Source organism: Camarhynchus parvulus, chromosome 2, assembly GCF_901933205.1.
Source record: "Camarhynchus parvulus chromosome 2, STF_HiC, whole genome shotgun sequence".
NCBI classification, from domain to species: Eukaryota; Metazoa; Chordata; class Aves; order Passeriformes; family Thraupidae; genus Camarhynchus; species Camarhynchus parvulus.
The window spans coordinates 39,137,504-39,154,221 of NC_044572.1; the positions used below are offsets into that span (position 1 = coordinate 39,137,504).

Here is a 16,718-nt window from a genome sequence, read left to right on the forward strand (position 1 = left end):
CAGATTATTTCTCTTTTGAGGTGCAGCCTTCAAACTAGAGAGTCTCTGCAGTAACAAAAATAGATGGGACCTTCAGGCTGAGTGAGTCTGTTTGTTATTGGATGAGTGTCTGACTTCCAAGTGGATCTGTTAGGAAGGCTGTTGTTTACCCAACTCATTACTTACATTCATAAGCTCAAACAATTTTTAGTTGAGCTTTTTTGTAAAATCTAGGACTTAATTTCCTGAATGCTCTTACTAGTTCTAGCTTTGTTTATTTTGGCCTTAGGTTGCATTAGATAATTAGTTTTTATTTAGGAGATGAGTCTTATGTTGCAACAAACAGTACTAAATTATATTAAGACTGAGTCTTTAAAGATGCCATACTCCAGCCATAACTTTGAATTAGTTTTGTTATTTTAAAGCAACATTTGTGCCTGTCTCTGTGGTTCATGGAAAGCTCAGAAGCTTACTTGATTTCTTTTTTTCTTGATTCCAGGGCTTTTTCCGCAGGAGTATCCAGAAGAACATGGTTTACACATGTCACAGAGATAAAAACTGTGTTATCAATAAAGTTACCAGAAATCGCTGCCAGTACTGCAGACTACAGAAGTGCTTTGAAGTAGGAATGTCCAAAGAATGTAAGTTGTCTCAGAAACAATATATTGTTTGTCATGTCCTAGGTATATGTGGCAGTCAGTCCTAAGGAAAAAGAAAAGACTATGCAATTATGTGATTGAAGCCAATATCTGCATTCAAATGGAGGAAAAATAGTATGAATTTGGTACACAACTTTAGACCTGTATTTACAGACTTCTGAGTCCTTAACACTGCAGCCTAAAAGCTGTGTGTTCTTTCTGCCTGGACCCTGTCTGAAAGGTGAAACGAGCTGGTAAATGCTCTTCTCTAAACCTGCAAAGCCAGTAAACCTGACTATGCAAAGCACACCAAAACCCCAAAGGATTTTCGTCTCCCTCCCTTCTTTACTAGAAATCTCTGGTTTGCCCTTTAAATTAACATTTTAAAATATTTATGTAGAAATATGTGATACTCTCTTTTTCCAGTTTTTTGATATCCCCATCAAGTCTGAAAATATAGCTAAAAATGCTTTTTTCAGATCCCATGGGGTAATGTTTCTGAAACTTTCTCATTTTTGATTGGATTGATTACAGTAGCAAAGAAGTCTCTGGTGTAGTGATCTGTTTGATTGTTGAGGGTTTTTACCTCTATCAGCGATGTTCCTGGTGTCAGTAGGTCAATACCAGTAATAACCTCTACGGAAATTTGCAATGTATGCATAAGAGAGGAGGGAAAATTGCCCAACCAGTTTTTAACTTTATTTCACCCTCAAGAGTTTCTTGGAGAGAGTGTAAGATCAAAGAAAAAGAAAAATTGATGATGATGAGGCATTTATGTCTGAACTGTGATTTAAACTGGTTCTCATCTTCAGCATTTTACATCTCTGAATTGTGTGGGGCATCCCAGTAGTTCCCTTCTCTGTACTTGGTCAGGAGCTAGAAGTATTACAGTTACATTTGTCCCTCCTCACTGTATGCCTTTCTCTCTCCCACCTTCTCTTTCCTCTCAGAGAAAGAGTGTTGAGAAGTGGAGAAAGAACCAGATACATCCTTTGGACCATTGTGCTGTGTTTCCAGCTCCTTTTCATGAAAATGCGAAGTTACGGTTATTGGAAAGTTTCAAGCTACTGAGGGAGGAGGTCTTAGGATTTCCATTAATTCACTGTCTGTGTTGGGTTTTTTAGTTTTCTTGTGTACCTGAAGTGCACTTATCTGTACTTAGGTATAGATCTGTTGGAGTGGAGACTATGATGGGAATAAAGGAGAACGTAGGCTAAAATGCAAAGATAGAAGATTGAATGAGGAAGATTTTATTGATAGCTATCTCACTGCATATGAAGTGCACGTGAAACTTCTTTTTTTTAAAATAAAAACAGTATGATGTCGTTTGGAAGAGAAGAAAAAGCACTTTTCTCACCTGAGGGTCTTGTGTTCCTAAGGACTTTATTGCTGACGTGAAATAGTAATCTTATTAAATGTTGTAACGTCACATTGGAGTAGGTTTTGGAAGTATCAGCAGTATTTCCAACACGTTAACCAAAGTTACTTTGGATAAACTAGAAAGACTTACTGCCTTTTAGGTGATGGATTGTTTTTTCCCATAGGGTAGCTGGAGCTTTGCCAGCAGGAATTAATGTTTTGCTCTGCCTGTTTTCTGGGGTGAACTAAGTGAAATTGCCCTTTGGCAGTTGCCTTTATCTCAAAATTCTACAGGCACCGAAACGGGGATAACAGGTTGGAGGGGGAACAGAGGATCCTGGGGAGAAGTGAGGGATGTCCTCTGGCTGCATTTCTGTAGAAGGCATTTGCAAGGGAACAGAGAAATTATTTTAAATGTCATCAGTTTGAATGCAGTGTGTCTTGTCTTCTGGGTTTAAGAGCTAAGTCTGAAGTGATTCTGTGTTATCCCTTCATAAACAGGCTTTTCATCTCTTAAGAGATTTGAGAAACTATTTTCTTATCTGACCTTCTTTCATACATATCTCTAGGTTTTAACTCCATTTCTTTAGAAGTTTATGTAAACAAAGGCACATCTGTCATTCAGCTTTTTCTTACCAGATATAGGTTTTTCTTTTTCCCCAGTGCATTATTCACATTTTATTTTTTTGTCTTCTTACAGTTCTGTTATCTTGTAATGTGAAAGCCATGAACAAAGGACAGAAAAAAGTATCAGAGAAATCTCACAGGAAAACAAGCCTACAATGCTCAAACCAGTCCCAGTTGGGGAAAGTAATCATGATGGCACCTGCAAATAGAAACCCCAAGGTCTGTTCCCAGGAGCTAAGGAGGAGTAGATACTGGTTTTCAGTATACAGAGTAATCTGTGCTTAAAAGCTGCAGTCCTGTGTTTATTTGTTCTGTCTTTAAAGGGCATGCAAAAATACCTGCATGTGCAGCTTCCTTTGAGCTTAATGAGTGTTCCTCACAAACATCAGAGGAGAGATGGGAACTGGGTGCATAGCCAGTGCGATAAGTAGAGGTTTAAGAATGGGGGTACGGTGTTTGAAAGAGAAGAGATACTGAGCATTTCTTGTATGCTTTTATCTTGTTTCAGAGAATGAAGCGAGATGATAAAGGAATGCACCAAATTTGCATTTCTTTATAGGTTGTTTTGTTCATGTAGGGGGAAAAAAGCTATCTTCGACCCCATTTTACTCCCCAGATCTGATCAAGAGGTCAGTAACTACACTACCTCCAGGGCAGGAGTGGAGCTGTTTGCCTTGTGATAATATCTGCAAGACCTGCTGAAACTGGATCCCACTAGTGTAGGGACCATCCTTCATTGTGTAGTCCCTGTTGCAAAAAGTTTGTGCTCCAGATAGGCAAGACAAAGAGTGTGAAGGGAAACAACTTAGTGATGACTGCCTTATCATCCTACGACAGGACAAAACACAGCTTGAAATAAAACCCTGCTGTCTTTAATCAGATACCCTTCCTTCAGAAACTCCAGAGCTTTGTCCCCGAAACCTGAGCTGCAGCTCCCGGTTCAGGGCCTGGAGCCAGTTCCTCCACCAGCACCGCATCAGGTTTGGGCGTTGTTATATGGCTGTCCCACCTCAGCTCCTGTAGAGGAGTGCTTAGGGCACTGGAGGTGCAGCTGAGGCTCTGGACCCCACTCTGAACCACTTCTGTGCTTTGTGTAGCCTCCCAGTCTGTTTGGCGTTTGAATCACCACGTCGAGACAAACGGTGATCCCGCAAGATTCTTTTCTTGCTGCTGCTGAAGTGAGAAGGCTACACAGGCTGACAGTGGCTCATTATGTGATGGAGAGCCTTAGGAAACTAACCTTTGCCCTTCTATTACGTGATCTCTATGCTGCTGTTGAAGCCCCATCCTCAGCATGACCCCAGGTGCCCGCCAGCAGCTCGCTGTTCCCTGGGTGCTCAGGAGCTGCCGAGGGGTCACACGTACGGCGCTGCCTCCTGCAATTAAGGGAGCACACAGGAAGCTGGGCAAAACTGTCCCACAGGAATGGACTCTTTCAAGCAGGACACTGCAACAGTCACTTTGTAAGGTGAAGCCTGCTCATAAAGAGAGCCTAAACTGGATTTTTTGTAGGGTATAAGGGGGAAGAAAATGGAGCTCCCTTCTGCCACAACTGCCCAGCTTAGCCCAGCAGCTCTTCAACTTCCATCCTTTTTCATAAACTGTGTAGGCTGCAGGGACTGTCACTGTACTTGATGATCTTTGGGGTCCCCTCAGACACAACCCACGTACTAGGATGTGATACAGAGAAGCCCTCTTTATACTGGCATAAATCTTGTCTGCAGTGAGCTCTAATAGAGTGAAATTGTGTTTATAAAGGCACAGAATTGTTCCAGATTACTTCAGTGCACTGAACAATGTTCAGATTTGCAAATCTGCTTACAATTAACCTCTCTGGAGGAAGGGAAGGAGGAAGGGAGGGAATGCAGGGAAATTATAATGAAGAGGAGAGAATCTGGTTTCTGTGCTCTGTATTTGTTGGGGATTTTTTAAACTTGCCCAGAAATGTCTGTTACTCTTTGTCACAGACTTGAGTCTCATAATATTTAAATGTTCATGCTTCTTGGAACATGTGATTACATTCTGCTGCTGAACAATAAAGTGAATGGATTTACTTATTTTCGTTCTAGTTGAAATTGGCGAGCAGGAAACATCAACTTAAAGAACTGTCATGTTTGTATTTTTATTTCTCTTTAATTTTTTCAGTCTCCTTAATGAAGCATGATTCCATCCACAGTGAGTGGCTAAGTGGAGGGCTAGTCTGCATAGTTGCATTTGGGAAGTTCATGCAGATTTCACTGATGTCATTTGAAAGTTAATTAATTAGAATGCATGCAATCTTTATTTAGATGTTAGTCAGAACTGTACTGAGGTTGTTTTATTCTTTTTAGCCAACAGGAAGCACTGGATTTAGGAATTGTTTCTGCTTTGCTACAGGCTAGATTTTTAACTGGATGCCTAAATACCACAGAGTGGCTGGGGGCTTTTTCAAAAATTCCAGAGTAGTTGCCTTGTCTGTTAACTTGCTTTCTCAAGAGGCGGGAGCTAAATATCAGAGTAGAAATCACAAACCCCTGAATTCTGTTCTGGGACTAATTCCGCTCTCTAAACCCTACAAGCTGATTATTCTGTCTTTCCTATCTTGAGAGATGAAAATTATGTCTTTTCACAGGGGCTGGGAGACCTTGTATTGTAAGTGCTTTGAAAGTAGAAAAATGTAAACTGTGAAAATACCAATTAAATTAAGAACTGGAGAATGTAGTTAGTGGGGAAGCTATGCCCAAGGTATAGAGATCACATTTTTTTAATTCTGCTTTTTCAGGACAGGTTGTTTTGGAGATTTTTTTTTTCAGTTGCTAATCAGATGAGGAATTTTGTAATTTCTTTTGTTTAGGCTGAAAAATTTGGAACTTTTAAAAGTTAATGCCAAACCCTCAATATCACTGATGGGGAGATTGTTTTAAGATGACAGCAAAGGTAATAGGGAAGGGTCTTCCCTGCAATAAAAACCACAGTGCTCTAGTGTCAGCCTGTGTTCTGCCAGTGATAATGCACACTTTGTTATGCTGGCTGGCTGAAAATGATCTACATACAATTAAAATTCTCTTGTAGAGAACTGGGTTCTACTTGTTGTGCATTGTTTCCCATGGTTAAATAAACATCTCTTGCTTTTCACATCATTTTTTTGTCTTCAAAGAAGCAGATCTGTTTTTCCTTTCTCCTTCTGGGGTCTGCTTCTTCTGTGTTTTAGCCTTTACCCCTGATTTTGCATAGCTTTCACTTGCCAGCTTTAATGTTTAAAGGAGCAACTTAGATTGAATGTTATTATCCATAATTTACTCTATGTTCTGTGAAGATGGTTATGTAATAGCAGTAATTGCATCAACTCACCTAATGAGCTTTCCCTCCAGTGCCATGTACAGCAGATTAATAGCCCATGAATTCATTTGCAGCTCGTTGTGTTTCAGAAAAGTATTTCAGGCAGCAATTAATAAACTGCTAAAGAAAATAACATAAAAAATGATTTTTTTTATTATGTTAACTCTCCAGCTGAACAATTTATTGGCACCTTTCATGATGTGGCTAAGTAAATTCTCTCCTAATTCCTCAAGCAGAGTGTGATTAGTGAACCCTGCTCAGCTCAAGACTGTCTGGTAATTAGTCTGATCTTTATATCCTAAAATGTTAGGGAAAAGTAAGAATAGCATCCTAATGTTCTCTTTTTCTTCTATTCCTTGCCTTTTCAGGCATTATGCAAATAGCTGTAACTTTAAACTGCAGCATGCTAGTGCTGCAAATTTTTTCCCCCTTCCTTGCATAGAAACCCCATAATTGTGTAAGCTAAGAATTGAAGACCTCGGCCAATAAACAACCCCTGGCACTGTTTCTGTGCTGCTTGTTGTGGGCTGCAGTGTCCCATACCTCCCAAGTGGTGGGACACAGCCCGGAGCAGGGACCCGAGAAAGGTCATGGGGTGCTGCTGCCCTGAGGAAGGTAAACCAGGGGTCAAATGCCACTGGAGAGGGAGATGCCAGGAGAAAGGCATGGAGAGGGAAGAGAGAACAGGGAAAGTCCTGTGTTTTGCGATGTAAAAGGGGATGAGTTGATTGAGCCCAACAGGAGAAGAGCAGCAGTGAAATGCCACAGCTACAACCACCTTTGCTGGGAAAGTGTCTGGGGAGAGGGGAAGAAACTGCATGTGGCCAAACTTGCCAGGCTGTTCTAGAATTACTATTTTCGTGCTTTTTCTTTTGGTTGGTGCTAGTGTTTGGGAATTTTTTTAAATTGAATATCAAGTTTTTCATGTTTTATCTAATTTATTTTTCAAAAGAAACTGTTATCTTCCTGCCACTACCATCCCTACTCTTCCAGTCCAAAAGAAGCACTTGGCTTGTCTTCAAAAGTAGTAAAATATATATTTTAAAATATTTTCCCTCATTTTGAGCTCTTGAGGACTGAGTAAGCATAAAGGGAATTCCTTCAATAAGCTCATACAGAGATTGATTACATGTCCTCAGCTGGAAGTTACATTAAGACTTATTCGCTAAGGTATAGCTACCGTTGTGAACTTTTCAACGCTCTCTTCTGTCTCTATGACAACACAGATCCTGGCAGGAGTTACCAGGGCTCGTGTGCTCTCTGCAGCCTTTGTCTGCATCCATCAATCCTAGTCCTCGATGACTGTAAATGTGTGCCTTTCTTACGTTTTTGCCTAACAAGGTGTTTTATTAAATTTGTGACAGTTCTAAAGTTATTACACTAATCATTTGTACTACCACACGCAACCATGCTCTAAAAGAGATGTGCTTTAGGAAAGGACTTTCTGAAAGGCTCTCCGTCTTGTCCTGTGGAAGTTATTCAGCTGAGTGGCACAGAGTTCTTGTACAAGTAGTTTTTCTTTCATTACAGGTGAAACTTAAGGTAACTAGAGCCTGAGAAAAGCATAATGCACACACAGTCTAATTTCTGCTTAGACCTGCAGCACACTCCAGAGAAGTGCTCGCTACTGTTCAGTGCTCTAGCAAAGTCCACAGACCTTGATGAAGCCATCCTTATTTTAAAGGAGCCCATAGTGTGTCTGTTAGTGCTTGCAGCTCAGGTTTCTGTGGCAGTCCTGCCATGTGCCACCTTATGAGAAAGTCCTTCTCTGGAGATGGGGCTTTTTCTTGAGAACAGTTGGCACTGACACAGGTCTTAGTTTTCATTTTACACTTTTGAGGTGTTTTAGGAGTCATCAGATGCTTTCTTTTCCATCAGTTTCCCAGTAAAAGGCATTTTGGGCAGGTATCTCTTACAAAATCACTTCTCAACACAGATCTTGCTCTTTTTGTTATTTCTCATCCCCTGCTTTGGTTTATAGCATTATTCCAAATTATACATGTGAAGACACTGGCTCTATGCATTTGCATTGCCACTGCAGGTTGCCTTTGCCTCTTCTTCAGTTTAGTATCCCAGCTGCTTTCATGGCAAGGAAAACCCTGGTTATCCTTTCTGCCTTGTCCTGTGCCGGGCAATGCTGCTGTAAGAGCAGATGGGAAACCTGGAGGTAGCCAGTCCCTTCCCAGTCTTTGCTCTCCTAAGAATGATGCTGAGGCCACATTTGCTTTGTCATGCGGACATAACTGCTGAGACCCCAATCCCATGACCTCAAAAGCTTTGTTTCAGAGCTTCCATTCTTCCTTTATGCACTCAGTTCACTGCTTCCTATTCCCCATTTGGATCATTTTGTTGTTTGGGGATGCGGGGCATCTTTGCATCTCTCTTTCTAATTGCCATTGTGCCGTGTAGCTTGTGCTTTCTACTAGCCCTTGTGGTTTCTCTGGTATCTTTTTTCTCCCTTTGAATGCTCTCCCCCCACTACTATTTTTTTTTTTTTTTGGATGTTGAATCCGAAGGATGGAGAAATGTCAATGAGATAAATATCAGTCTGGGAACGAGCAAATTGCCAGTGTTCTGGGCCTTGAAGCTAAACATGGCTTATTTGGTTGTCAGGCCAACCTGAAAATGTTATCTACAGTAGCCAAGGTTCATGAGAAATGCAGTAAATTGTTCCCAAGAGTTCTGGGAAGCCTGAACTGCAGCAACCCAAATGTTCCTGAAGGACTCTCTATCAAAGGAGAGGCTTATTTGGTCCTTCTCCTCAGAAGAAACAAATGGAAGAGTGTGTATCTCTTCCTGCTGGTTTATATCCGCAAACTTTTGTTTTCCTGATCACTTTGCTGGAGACAGTCTTGCACGGGCTAGGTGCCTCTGCGAAAGGCCAAGAAGCAAAGCTTTCACTGGCCTCTCTGCAGAGAGCAGCTCCCGTGCTGACGGTGTGGAAGATGGAAAGCAGGCCCTCAGAAACCAGTAAGCGCTCAAAGACTCTTTAGGAAGATCTCTCCATAAGTAGAGGAGGCCATTGATTTCCCTCTGCTGCTGTCAGGCTCTTGCTTTCATCTGCTGGATGAATTGTTAGAGCAGAGGGAGTTTTCCACTGCCGTGCCTGCGATAAGCCGGCTGACACGTTGCAGCTCCTCCTGCTGCGATGCTGGCCCTAGGACTGGGCTCTAAAAATAGCCTCGATTTGTTTTTAGTTTGACTTTGTATCACATGCTCGTTTTAAAATACATCGGAACAGTTAATTTCCAGTTCTTCAGCGCTCATGTGGAAAGTGTAAAGGATTTTTTAAAGTAGATGGTGTACAAGGAGTAGAAATAGCACCCTTTCTATCCAAACTTAAATAACACTCAGCTGCCAATTCTATAAAAGGAAAAAAAAAGATCATAAGGCGTTAGAATTTTTATGTCCTCTAGCCCAAAATGAACAGAAATGGTTTTGCCCCATCTTATTTTACTCCAGTATTTGTTTGCACGCTTGCCTGTTTCTGAAAGCTCTTAAATGTTTAAATCTAGGTCTCATGAAAAGTCTGTCAATCAGACAACAGCTCTGAAACCTGACTTCTACAAGTTGTAGCTTAAAGCCCTACAGGCAGTGCCTGTGGCTTATCGGCATTTAATGAGCTGTGGGATCGTTTCTCAGTGCCATGCGTCCATAACCAGTTGCTTGTTGTTGATATAAACAAATTTGGTAAGTAAATGTGAGGAAATTGTCTCACTTTGGAGACATTTACCTGAATTTCAGAGTTAAAGCTAAGTGGAATTCTTCCTTTCCCCTGGCAAAAAGTGCAACAGAAAGCAAACATGCTTTTAGTTGGATTACAGGCATGGTTAGTCATCTGACAGACAGTTTTAATGGAGTCAGAAAGACATGCTGGGGAAACATGCTGACCTACTTTTCTTTCTTTCTTTTTCTTCAAACTTTGAAGCAAGTGAAATGTTAATTTTAAAACTCTCCATAAAGTTAGACTTTGGTGTAGGAGTTTATTTTGTAATTTAATTCATTTACACTTCTGTTTAGGGTATGATTGTTTTGGTAACTGAATTTCATCAGGTTGTTTTTGTTAGGAAATTGGGTTGCATCTGAGAAGTCCATGTTCTTCCCCCTTTGCAGGACAGAGCAATCAGCTTTAAGTTAATGAATGATTTAAGTCCAATCCTTTGAGGGAGGACTTTACAAACCATTGACAATAACAGACTAACGAAGTGTATTATATTTTTATAATTTCCAATGCATTACATTTTTAAACATTTGCTGTCTTTAAACTTGGGGGGAGAAGGAATACTGGCAGATAGGGTTGTGCATTTTTACTTTTTCTTTTTTTCCCTATGTTAAGGAGGTGGATGCTCCACCTAAGTATTTTCTTGGAGGCAGAACTTGATGTATTTGAACCTGGGAGACTCTTTACTGTAAAACTTGATAGCTTGGGGGAAAAAAAGCCTTAAATTAAATAGGAAAACTTAGCAGTGAGGATGGATTAAAACATTGCAGAGATACTGCAATATTAAAACATTGAATGATACTGGGTGGTAAAGGAAAGTGTTTTAGAAACACTTTCAGCAGCAGGCACACACAGTTTGTCAGATGGCTGAGGGGTGCCAGGTCCCTGGCAGAGATCTGAGCTCCATTTGCTTTGCAGATAGTTTTGGTGAAGACATAACTGCACAGTTGAAGGAGCAGGAGAAGACATCATTCCTTGACACTCTGGTTGGTCCAAGGACACTGTTTTCACCTGCTCTGTCTCCTCCTGTTTCCATCATTAACAGGTTTTCTGCTGTCACTTAGCCCTGGTGCAATGGGTGCTGCTGCAAATCCCTTGCTTCCTCCCATCTCTCCTTGTTCTTAACTCCCAACCAGATGATTTACAGTTTGCAACATGGAAATAGTAATACAATGGAAGAGAGACAGAAAAAATGGAAATTGCCAGGAAATCCTGAAGTTTATGGGGAGTTTTACATTTCACAGAATCCAGAAGTTACCTGTACTCTTATGGAGTGCAGTAATTTTATATACTCTACTTCTAGAGAAGGTTCCAGTGGCAAAGATTGAGATCTAATTTTTATAGTTCTAAAAATTAGGTATAAGATGTTGGTTAATACATGAGAGTTTCTTCTCTATCTCAAGAAGGCTGATAGTGGCATTGCACAGGTCTTAGCAATTTTGTAAGTGGAAACACCAGTGCAGGAGGCATCAGCCCAGGAGGACAAATCAGCAGGAAGTGAATATCCTTATGCACTGAACTGCTGCATCTCACATGTTCAGCATCCCTCACTGCACCATAGCTGTGCTTCTTGCAAGGACTGTCTTTCCTGTGTCTTACTTGCCATAGCACTTCTTCTAGGTGAGCTGTGACGTGGTATGTGTTGATTGTAGTGGAGACACAACTGGGAAAAGACACTCAAAAAGCATCACATCTAATATTTCATTCAAGAATGAATGATTTTTTTTTTTCTGATACAGAAAGTTGTTGATGCTGGAAGATGAAGCATTAGGTTTAGAGGAACTTAAGTTGCTCTCTGACAGTACCAGGCTGCCTCTTTTGGGCAGGGAGCTCTCGTGTTTCCAATTAGGAGTCTTGTGAAGATTGCTGAAGAAGTCCAGAGTTCAGTGTGTGTCTGGTCTTGTAGTCCGCATTGTATTCTGCTGCACCATCTGGTTATCCAATTGAATAGCTCTAGGATCAAACCCAAATGATCCAGATCTCTGGAACAAGTGACTGTTAGTTCATAAGAGCCTTTTGACAGCACTTTTTTACAAGAAAGATGTTTGATTTTCCCTTTCAGTAATTTGGAGAAGCTCAATGCATACTTTCCCCCCTGCTCCTTCTCTGGATGCTTCTTCAGATGAACACTGCTATTAAATCAGAGCATCCAGGAAATAATTTTAAATGGAAAAGGAATGAAAATAATAAAAAAGACAATCAATAGAAGCAAGAGGGTAGTTGTTAATAAGAAAAGAAGCCCTATTATGTTCAAATCTCTCTCTTAACACAGGGAGAAGTAAACAGGGACAGAGGAGAATATGCGTAAATATTTTATTCCTTTAGTTCTGAAGAAGGCTTAAATCCTAGTTGTCCTCGAAAGAGAGTCAAAGCCTTTTCTTGGCAACTTTTCCTGTTGTTTTCTGAGTCAGCTACAGCTATTTCACATGTTTATTAGGAACATTATTCCTGCTAGAACTCAGACATTGTAAGGTGTGAACATACATAAACTACACAGACATATCAGCTGCCACTCATAGGGTATGCAGTATAAACCCATGAGGTTTGGGGTCTTCTTTCTTGGCTGGGGGAGTGAGGCAGGGAGGTAACCCTCTGGAACAGGGGCCTTGCACTAATGGAGGAGGAATATTTACAAATATTCCCTAGAAACCAGGGTGTGGGAAAAATGAGGCAATTAAGAGGAATCACTAGATACCCTGTCTTAACAGTTTATTATATATATTTTTAATGAGTATTTAATCCCTAATGCTGTGTGATGGATTAGAAAAGAGGGGGATTCAGGCCTCTTTCTATGCATACTTTTATGTTTCCCCTTCATTGAACATTTTCTCTGGGCAAATTGTTTAACTTGAGCTGGTTGGATGTGTTCCAGCACAACAGAGCTTTGCTGAAAATAACATTGGGTTGAATCCCAAAATGAAGAGTTGTCTGTTGTGTTCAGATTTGCAGAATCTCGGCATGAGTTACAAGGGGGGCCAGGAAGGAGCCTTGTCTGTTCCTGTCCTCCATGTTGCACATCCCAGGCCCTGGGGGACTTGGCTGTACTGTGTCTGCCATGCAGCCTGGTGCTCTGGGCAGGTCTGCAGCTGGATGTTCATCAGCTTTTTTAGGAACTGAATAAACCTCTGCTTTTGGAAATCTTGAGGTTTTAGCTCATACTTCCCATGGGGGTTGTAACCCTAGAACAATATCCTGAGGACATCATAGAAACCCTTCTGCTAGTGCATCTTTCATCTTGCACTTGCCACAGTCTTGGAGAAGACCATCCTAGCTGGACACAGGCACCCAACCTATGTGCAACGAGTTCGGGGCCCAATCCCACACTGGTGACAGATGTGAAAGATTTGTCATCAGCATCAATGAGGTACAACGGGGTTAGCAGCCACCTGTAATGCCAGATGATCCTTGCTGGATAGTCACTTCTAGTGCCAACTGGGGACCACCACTGTCATTTAAGGAACAGCTGTGTGTTGAATTCAGTCTCCTTGCCCACCCCTTGGCTTCCCTTTCAGATGTCATCTCATGTCCAAGTTGCATCCTTTGTTTTCATGGAGAAGTCTGGGAAAACTAGGTCAGTTTATCCAAGTAGAAATTATTATTTTATTGAGTTAACTCTGTGTTGACCTGCTGCCTGTTTGCCTTCTCAAAATGAACTCCCTTGTGTATACTGAATCTTGCCCTAGAAGTTGCAGAGTACTCAGTAATCACTTTGATTTCAAATCAAAAATAAAAAGGCTGCTTTTCTTAGTATCTTTATATTTCTTGAAAACAAATGTCTGCTTTGCTTCTTGTGTGATCACTACATCAGGCTGGTCTGGTGTGCTGTGAAAGCACTTAAAGTAAAAAGGTTATGTGCTGGCTTTTCTGGGGATATTTAAAAGATCTTATGGAGAAATCAGGATTTGATTCTGCTTGACCCTGGCTGACAGAATTAAGCTCTTTAAGCCAGTTCTGTAGTTACTAGCATGCCTTCTTTTTAAAATAATCTGGTCCACTTACTCCTGCTATTTCAGAACTTTAGTCCCAGACAAGAAAGCTTTTTTTTTTTTTTATGAAAGAATATTTGGTATGTATTTTTAAAGAACTTCTTTGGCATTGTACATGAAAGATAAAGTATATCAAAATAGACAGTCTGATAATTAGGTGCAGGCTTGTGGAGTGATTCATGTCATAATGTGAGTGCTGAAACAGCTGAGGTTGATGCAGGTGTGCTAAGGGAATTCGACCCTGTAATGCTGTGATGCTTCTGCCTCTACATAAAGCAGGAGTACAGATGTCTGGAGAGCCTGCACTAATAGATGAGAAGCAGTATTTTTGCATGTGAATTATGGATGGAGCAGTATTTATTAAAGGAAAAAACAAGAGCCCTTGTCTCCCAGGCACCTTTTACTTTGAAGAATCCCACTAAAGCCTGCTGCTGTCCCTGGAACAGAGATCCCAAAGTGAGCTGGGGCTTCAGCTGCTGCCTGTGAAGCCTGGCTGGAGCTCAGATCTGAGTTATGCCATGCATGGGCAGAAAGGGATCCAAAGAAAAGCCTGGGAGGCAAAGGCCTTTAAAGTGCCTCAGCTGGCGGGTGTAGCGCTTCGGGGTGGGCAGTGAGATGCTGAAGCTGAAAGTGAATAAACTTGTTTACCTGTGGCAGCAGCCAGCTTCAGCTGGGCTTTCCCGGAGACTGCTGGCTCGCTTGGCAGAGCTTTCCTGAAATCCTGAGATGGAAAGAAAAAGAAGTCCCCTGACTTCACTCCTTGCTTTCTCCTTAGTTTACAGTTGGTGAAAACAGGACTATGTAATCTTAAAAAAAAATGCTCCACCCCAAGAACAAATCTGCAGATTGTTTATTCCAACTGCTCAGCTTTTGGGAAGGGAAAGGATGTAAACAACACACTGAAATGCAGTGAGATGCAACAGTATTGTTTGGGCATGTTACTTTCCCATTTGATGAAGCTTTTTTTTTTGTAGTATTATGGCAAAACAGCTTTAACAACACACATTGTTCTTTAAAAAAATCAAACCCACCTGCCATCCAAGCCCCCTGGCCAGTGCAGATGTGTGCCCACCAGCTGTGTTGGACTGTGCGTCAGTGTGAGGCTTAAACAGACAATTTTTTCTGGCTGATCTAGCAGGGCTTCTGGTCCACCTGGCTAAATGATACTGTTCTTCCCTTCTCCTGCTGCTTCAGCTAGCCAGGAGGGTAAGCTTGAGCAGGGCGGCTGAATGTGGTTGTGGGGTGCACTCTCTGTCCCCCCTGCCCTCCACTTTGAGTGCCAGTCCTGGCACCTTGAGAGATGGAAATAACCTCCCAATCGCAATTCTGTTTTATTTTGTTGTAGTAGTAGGAGCATGAACAAGCTTTTGCATTTAGGAAGGAATGTGTGTAAGCTCGTAATGGTGTGTTTTCCACATTTGCTTCAGAGGAATAGGTAAATAGATTCTGAGCTATTTCTTTGCTTTTATTGTCCCTGGCCTAGTGGGAGGCCAGGGCTGCAAGCTGCCGAGGCTGTAATGCAGACAAGCGCTGCGATTCAAGACTGCAGCTCCCTTTCTTCAAACACGCCTGGAACAACTGTTCCTGCGCCTCCATGAGCTCAATTTACGGTTGCGGGAGGCGATGTGCTCCCGCGCCTGGCGAAGCACCCGCGCACGCAAAACCTCTGCAGACGTGTTGTCAGTTGGCAGCTCTCTCGCTAGATGCACCTTTACACAATTGCACAAGCCACCAGGAGGTACAAATGTGAAATTCAGCCTTGGGGGCAAAACAAAGAAATGAAACTTAGGTATGAATGCGGTGTTATCCATCTGCAGATGCAGATATTAGATCTGATCTCCCACCACGCTACTGTAGTTTTACACTAATAGGACTCTGCTGCGATCGGTGGAGTAGCACCACTGCAAGACAAAAACAGCAGTGGGGATAAGTTGGGGCTGTTATTTTTAATTCTGGTAAATAATGTAGAGAGTGAACCCTGTTTGGGGAAAGCCAGCCTTTGTTCACTGCGTGAAACCACCTATAATAAAAGGGAGAAATGCAGTGACACACTGTCTTGGTATTGCTCCTGAACTTCTGCTCTTTCTTTTGGGGAGCCATTGCCCTGAGTCCTGTGTGATTGTGTGCAATCAAAAGGAAGGGGTCTTCCAGCTCACCTCCTTTTTTGGTAGCCTTTCCATTTGCTGTCCCATAAAGTCAGTTTTATCATGCATGACTAGAATTTGTCCTGTAGCTTGGACTCATTCATTATGTTGAATAAATGGGCTTATTATGGAGAGTTACTTTGTTGAAGGAGTCTGTTGATGGCATTGTCAGGAAAGAGGTTGCAATTTGTCATGGTAGGTAGCTTGCTAGTTAAGGAAAAAGTAAGTCATGTTCTTTTCCTCAGTGTATGTTAGGATAAGAGATAAAATAGCTGTGGCAGATTGAAGTGCAAAGTGTTACTGGCTGGCAGTGAGCAGGGATAGTGTGCAGTGTCTGGTCTTAGCTTACAGCCAGGCACTTCCTTGGCCATCAGTGGTCCTGGATAATGCCCAGCAAATTTAAATGAGGACTTTGGATAACCCCAGAGCCTCCCAGTTGTGAGGCATCGTACTACTATGACTGTCTCCTAAGAGAAATTAATGTAATATCTGTAGATAAGTAGACTGATTTACCTTTTGATGACCCTGGAGAGAAAGGTCAGATTCAGGATATTTTTGCTCATAATCGGTTATCCATAAAGAGTTAGTGTACCAGGCTTCAGGATTGTAGCTCAAAAGGGCAGTTGCTTTGAGAAGGTAGCTTGAAAGGGCACCTCAACAGCTGAAATCAGATGAGACAGATTTAATGGCCTCTCAGTAATTTCTGACTGAAAGTTCAGGGTTTGAAATTTAGGGATTTTTTTCTTCACCCAGCCTATGGTAAAAGAAATGCACTGTAGCCTAATAGAAATTTATTTTCAGGCTGAGTATTTAAAAAAGTTTTTCAACTGCTGCATATACATTTGGTCACTTCAGCTGTAAGGAAGAGAAAGAATAATCACTTTGTGTTTGTGGGCTTGTGTATTTTTAGCTAATGTGTTAAGATGCTGCAATTCCAGAAAAGCTG

General features: G+C 41.6%; 1 protein-coding gene across 8 annotated transcripts in view; it reads left to right on the forward strand.

Annotated features, from left to right (window-relative positions):
• Window positions 1-16,718, forward strand: part of RARB (retinoic acid receptor beta) — a 318,469-nt gene that overhangs the window by 273,510 nt on the left and 28,241 nt on the right. For all 8 annotated transcript variants that reach the window (XM_030943210.1, XM_030943212.1, XM_030943211.1 and 5 more), the window contains one exon: window positions 479-620. In XM_030943210.1, coding sequence (XP_030799070.1) covers window positions 479-620 — 142 coding nt within the window. The remainder of the gene's footprint in view (window positions 1-478; window positions 621-16,718) is intronic.